This window comes from Magnolia sinica, chromosome 6, assembly GCF_029962835.1.
Source record: "Magnolia sinica isolate HGM2019 chromosome 6, MsV1, whole genome shotgun sequence".
NCBI classification, from domain to species: domain Eukaryota; kingdom Viridiplantae; phylum Streptophyta; class Magnoliopsida; order Magnoliales; family Magnoliaceae; genus Magnolia; species Magnolia sinica.
In genome coordinates, this window is record NC_080578.1 from 5,027,338 (window position 1) to 5,034,497 (window position 7,160).

At 42.9% G+C, this 7,160-nt stretch overlaps 1 protein-coding gene across 1 annotated transcript; it reads right to left on the reverse strand.

The window, feature by feature from the left end:
- Positions 1-5,929: 5,929 nt before the first annotated feature.
- Positions 5,930-6,796, reverse strand: LOC131248025 (uncharacterized). The gene has a single exon (XM_058248062.1). The coding sequence runs from the start codon at positions 6,687-6,689 to the stop codon at positions 6,066-6,068; it is 624 nt and encodes a 207-aa protein (XP_058104045.1). The 5' UTR covers positions 6,690-6,796; the 3' UTR covers positions 5,930-6,065.
- Positions 6,797-7,160: the final 364 nt, after the last annotated feature.

Genomic DNA, 7,160 nt, shown 5'->3' on the forward strand with positions numbered 1-7,160 from the left:
GACATCTTTACAGCTAACAACTGTGGTAATTGGAAAACCAAACAGGCCCTAAGGGAACTTTACATTGTTAAACGTGATGTGGTCAGGGCTCTACCATAAATACGAGAAGAGTCAGTTGAGGGACGGAGTAGATGAATTACACACAATGACACAATGCAGATGGTCCCATGGAAAAGAAGCGGATTGCATACTGATCCTGTTAGTAGCGAGTCGTCACTGGTAAGTACCATATGAGCCCAATATGATGCATGCGTTTTGTCCACGCCATCCATAAATATTCAAATCTCAGATGGACCACACTACAGGAAAGCATGGTGATTGATGCTCACTGCTAAAAGCTTTATAAGCTGCGAAGAAGGTTTTGGATCAAGTTGATATTTGTGTTTCTCTTCAGGGAGCTGTATATGTGCAGTTACTTAATAGGTTGGATGGCAAATAAACATTGCAGTGAGCTACAAAAGTCTCGATGATGATTTCATCATCAATGTTTCCTATGATGTGGCTCACTTGAGATTTGGATTTACCTTAATTTTATGGCTCATGCCATAAAATGAACAAAAAAAAAAAAACGAAGGGAAGGCTTGGATAAAACACATACATTATGGTGGACCCGTGTAGCACCGACCAGTAGCTACGTTCCGACCCAGATTTCCTGCAAAAGGTGTACACAGAGCTTCCTGCGATGGGAAGCTAGGTGGGGACACCATGATGCTGGTGTGAGTTGTACCTCTTTATCCATTTTGCAAGCTAATGTTAGTACATTCAACTAAAAATGAGCCAGATCCAAGACTCGTGTAGGCCACATGAGATGAAACAGTGGAGATTGAACGACCACCATTGAAACATTTTCATGGCCATAGAAGTTTTGTATCTGGCTTTTTTTTTTTTTTTTTTGGCGTGTGTTTTCAGTTCATCCCAGTGGGAATTAACTTATAAATGGTTTGGATGATATATAAATATGAAGGTGGAGCCCAAGAAAGTTTCAATAGTAAGAATTTTCTTCCCCAGTTTTCCCTCTGGTGTGGCACAGTTGAGCCTTGGATCAGGCTCATTTTTTGTCATATTCACTAAAATAAGGCCTCAATACGGATGAACGCGTGGATTTCTCACAAACATCACGGTTAGCCCCACCTAGCTTCCCAGCGCAGGGAGCTCCTGCTAAAGGCTTTGCAGGAAAAACGCGTCCGCTACGTGGGTACGGGCAGGGTCAGTATGCGGGGAACGGATTGGCTGCTCCCCCCTGACACCAGCCCCGCGGCTGGTGGTCGGTGATCTGTGGGCCCCACCATGATGTATGTACTTCATCCATTCCATTCATCCATTTTTAAATATTATTTTATGGTTCATCTTAAAAATGAGAGGGATATATATCTCAGGTGGACCACACCACAGGAAAACAATAGTGATTGGATATCCATCATTTAAATCCTACTAAGGCCCAATGTACTGTTTATTTGACATCCAATCTGTTGATTAGGTCATAAATACCCAGATGAAGGGAAAAAACAAATATTAGCTTGATCTAATACTTTTATGGGCCCCAAATTTTTTTTAATGATTGACGTTCATTCAACGCTGTTTCTTGTAATGTGGTCTACTTGAGATTTGGATATTCCTCAATTTTTGGCTAATAGCATAAAATGATCAGGAAAAACAGATGAACGGCATTGATGAAACACATACATCATGGTGGGGCTCACAGAGCACCGACCAGCAGCCCCTGTTTGATGGTCCGCACTCTGTGGGCCCCACCATGATGTATGTGTTTCATCCGTTCTGTTAATCCATTTTTATAGATCATTTTAATGCTTGATCCCAAAAATGAGAGGGATATAAAACTCAGGTGGACCACACCACTAGAAAATAATAGTAATCGGAATATAACTCATTTTTGGTCTCATACCATAAAATGATCTAAAAAAAATATATGGAGCGCATGATGAAACACATACATCATGGCGGGGACCACATAGCACCGACCACCAAGCCATTGGCTGGTGGCCATGGGATTAGCCAATCCGTTTCCTCGTTATGCAATCCGCGTCGTTCCGTGGGGTGTTGCGTGCAACAGTTGCTGTACTCGATCCATGTCCGCTGGACGAGAAAGTAAACGTTGCATGATACTCAGCCAGCGTATGAAACTTGACACGCAGGTACTTCAAATCTTTAAACGTGTCACGTATAAATTCAAGTGGAACGGACGAAACTGTCAAAACTCACTATCACCGGGTCAAGACTTCTTCAAAAGATAATTTTTTACTGTAGATTCGATCTTCCATCTAATTTTTTTTTATCCAACAAAATTTTATATTACCAAATTAGATATCTGCATGTATGGACAATTCAATAGAAATAAAAATATTTTTACTTTTTCAGTTACTTTTACCTGAAACTTAAAAGTATTTTTCTTCAAAATCTCATTTTTATATCTGAAAAATCTACTTTAATAATATAAATTTTTAATTGTTCAAAAAATAAAAATAAAAAACATAAAAAGCAAACATAAAATTTTAATTGTTCAAAAAAAAAAAAACATGAAAAGGAAGTGTATACAGTACTATTTTTTTCTTCAAAAAACACATTTGTTTGAAAATGCTAACATCGTATTCGTGGACACCTTTTCGTTGAAATAAGACCATTGGATATTTTCCATTTGTAACCGTCCAATAAACGTACACCGGTCTGATAGACATGACCCAACTTACGGTAGAAGATACATCTCAACTCGAATCCATTAATTTGAACAGTCAAAATTAGTTTACTCGTAGTCCAACTGTGCAGTTTATAAGTGCCTGCGTATCATCCATCAAAGTCTGTCAGAGTATCAAAAGTTTTCCTCTTTATGAAGTGGCAAAGTTAGGTTTGAATTAACCATAAAGATTACAACGTAGTTTTCTCACTGTAGGAAGCACTTTCGTGAGACACATGTACAATCAAACTTACATATGTCCGCGCAGGCACATTGCCAATTTGGTGCACGCGAGTACTCCAACATGGCACGCGTGCATGAGAGATCCGGTCCGTTCAGAAGGCAGGCCACGTGCACACGCACAAAGAAGAAGCTCCGCTCGTTTGGTGGTGTACACGTGTGGAGGATTATAGGCCGTTGACATCTTTACATGTTGCGACTTTGAAGTCATGAAATCGCGGTTAGTGGAAAGTGGGTAGCTTTCCTCACCCCAGTCAAAAAACAGCACCCCCACGTTCTCGCCCTTTTATTAATATAATCAAAAGAGAATCTTGTTGAGAAAGCATAGTTTAACAAGATAAGCAAATGATTCGGTGGGGCTCTTCCCTACTCAACTTCGATGAGATCGCCTTACACGTGGCTGATGTGATGGGTGGTGGGGAAGGGGATTGGGTGGTGTAACACACACTACTGACCTGGCTGGTTTGGTTACGTGTCGTGCGAAGGCAAACGCTGACGCTCGTCGAGCTCCGAGTTGGACGAACGGTTCAAAGGAGATCAAAGTTACATGGTCCTCATAATGATGTATTTATTATATCCACACCTTTCATCCATTTGGCGAGACTATTTTAGGGTATGAGACCTAAAACGAATCATATCTAAAGCTGAAATGGACCACACCACAAATAGAAGTGGGACGATGATTCTCACAGTCAAAACGTTCGTAAGCCCACTATAGCGTTTTTTTTTCGTCCCATCTGTTCGTAAAGTTACACAAAGATGAATGAAGAGGAAAAGCAAATATCATATTTGATCAAAAACTTCCTTTACGCTAAACGGGTTACAAGGGTAGACATTCAATTCCTCACTGCTTTTTGAACTGTAGTCCAATTGATCATTGGAACGGTCTTATTTCACAGCTCTAGCCTTAAAACGATCCCGCCAAATACATGGACGGTTGGGGTATACATACCTCGTGAGGGATCCACGCAGCGTGGTGACCTCAACACACTAGCCAGGTCGGTGGTGCATGGTACCCCTCACCAGCCAATCTGCTTCCCCCAAGGGAGGCGGCTTGGGAAACGGATTGGCTACTCCCCCTTGACACCAGCCAATGACTGGTGGTCGGTGCTATGTGGGCCCCACCATGATGTATATGTTTCATCTATTCCGTCCATCTATTTCTAAAGATCATTTTACGGTATGAGACCAAAAATGAGATATATTCCAATCTCAAGTAGACCACATTGCAGGAAACAGTGTTGATGAGCGTCGACCATTAAAAAGATTTTGGGGGCCATAAAAGTTTTGGATCAAGCTGATTTTTATTTTATCCCTTCATCTGGGACTTTATGACCTAATCAACAGATTGGATGTCAAATAAACAGTACAGTGGGCTTTGGGAGGATTTTAATGGTGGATATCCAATCTCTATTGTTTTCATGTGGTGTGGTCCACCTGAGACTTATATCCCTCTCATTTTTGGTATTAACACCTAAAATGATCTGTACAAATGGATGAACGGAATGGATGAAACACATACATCATGATGGGGCCCACATAGCACCGACCATCAGCCACGGGGCTGGTGTAAGGGGGAGTAGCCAATCCGTTTCCGGGGGCTTGCATATTGACACTCGAGTACTGACGTCATTGTTGGTCGGACCCGTGTGGGCTCGACTCTAATGCATGTATTTCATTATTGCCGTACATTTATTTTACCAACTTAATTTAGGGCATGCGTGGATAAACGAGGTAGATCCAAATATAAGCTATACCACATGAAATAGCGGTGATTGAATGCCCTTACGATATTTCCCAGGTTGGAGAGCAAATAAACGTTACATTGCCTCCTAGGAAGTTTTTAATCGTGGGCGTTCAATCACCACTGTTTTGTAAGGACTGGTCTACCTAAGATTTTGATCTGTCTGATTTTGGGCATATACATAAAATGAGCTGATGGACAGCGTGGATAAAATACATACGTCATTATAGGCTCTACAGAGGACGGACCAGTAGCCACAGCAGGACTGGCAGGATCACTGGGCGGTGATGGATCACATCTAGAAAGGGAAAAGGTCACTATTTGATGCTCCGGCAGCATGTGATACCTGATACGCAAGCACTCAGAAACTATATACGTTCATGTATTAACTTGAACTACACCGATTGTCGCTAGGCCCCAGTCCCAAATCAGATGCTTGACCAATTCGGATGTCTTTTATTTTTAACCGTCCAAGTGTCCACCGGTCAGACTAGATAATTAAAAAAGCTTAATTTTTCTACGCATGCATGACATTACTTCCGCTGACGTGGACGAAGCGACTTCACCTGGATGAGATCCACAGCGTACATCAGGTGTGTGTTTGGACCGGAGTCTAAACATCAGGCCGAATCAACACTCAGGCTACACCATCGGCATGGGAAACAGTAAAGATGGCAAATCCGACCGTTGAACAAAAAATACTAAAATTGTCCAAATTTCGCACTGCCGAAAGTGCCTGTAACTATATGCCAACCAATCCAGTCATGTTACGTATCCTAGCCATACATTCAATCGCCTTAAAACAAACAATAGAAATGAAACGGACAAAAAGTAAATGGTAGCCACTCGCTATCCACAGTACACGACACCACGTGAAAAGTCGATACTCAGCAGCATGGAAGCTCAGTGAGAGACGGCACCACTGCATCATTTCCGACAGTAGATTGATGAGTACCGAAATTAGGTACCCCAACAACTCCCATCAGCTGAAGACTAATCACACGCCGTCCGAGTATTTGGTGGGCCCAATTGACCACAGTTTCCACCAATAGACGTACACGATTCACTGGCGGGACCCAACATTCCTATGAATTGTCAGTCACCCTTGTCAAATACCATCCACTAAAATTGCTTAAAGACCAAAATGCCCATGCAATCAACCCCACACTCACAGATCCGACTGGGAAAATGATTCATTTTGAGGGGTATTTATGGGACTCGATAACGGGGAAGAGATAAGAAGAAGAAGAAAAAAGAAAAGAAAAACTATCAATTCCCATCCAAAATGCGAAGATATACAAATTGATAATGGTAGTCTCAGTATTAAATTTTCCAAAAAATCCAAATACGTATAATACACGTACGGAAATTCGCTTTTTTCTTCTCTTTCTTTCAACCTCTGTACAAGGGCGACCGCTCGTGCACGACCTTTACCGTCTTCGGCTGCCGGAAAACCTTGATTGGGCTCGGAAAATGCCAACCCCAACCCTTTAATCTGACATCACCGCCGGAGACCTCGCCGGGATCTGAGTAACAAGAAATCCCAACCGATCTCGATCTCGGCAGCTTGTCCGTCTTCTTCACCTCCTCCACTTTCCTCTTCGTCTTCTCCGCCCTCAAGAACCACAAGAAGGACGAACGGCTCCGATTCTGCGGCGGGGGAGGCCGGATCCCGTCGCCTTTGCGGTCGGATTTTGTCCGGAGGAACTGAAAAGCTGCGGATCGAGAGCGTTGGAAGGAGGGTTCGGTGTCGATAAGTAACGACATGCGGCCGACGGCTCCGATCCCGGAACCGTACTTGGAGACATCAACGGCGGCGGAGGAGAAAGATGAGGAGGAGGAAGAAGAAGAAAGGAAGTCGGAGGGGTGACAGCAGCCGCAGGGGCGTACGTTAGCGCAGTCGGGGCAGAGGAGGATGAGACGGTCCCTGAGGCAGATGGGACAGACGCCGTTACGGGGCTGTGAAGGGTGTTTTCCACATTTCCCTGATTCTTCTTCATCAAAAAGAAAATCCATCGCCTTTTTGCCTTCTTTGATTTCTTTCTTCCCTCCCCTTTTCTTTTTCTGATTTTTTTTTTTTTTTCTCTTGAGAAGAGGTTAGTAATGGCAGAGCTTGAGCTTAACGGGTTGAGTTGGGTTTTAAATAGGAGAGATTGTCGGGAAGAAGAGTTTAAAAGCTACGCGCGCGAGTAAAATACAATTTAGAAGTGTGACACGTGTGGGATGGGAGCGGATTAGTTGCTACTCGGGTAACAGCTTAGTGGGTGTTAACCTCACGGTGGGACCCAACTTGATTAATTTTTAAATATCCACACGGTCCATATGTTTCTCCAGTCCATTTTAAGAGGGGTTGCCAAAAATTATATAGATCCAAATCTCAGGTGGACCCCACCACAGGAAACAGTGTTGATTGAGTGCCTCACAATTAGAATTCCAAAGGGTCCATTGTAAAGATTTCGTAATTTTTACTTGCAATCCAACCTGTTG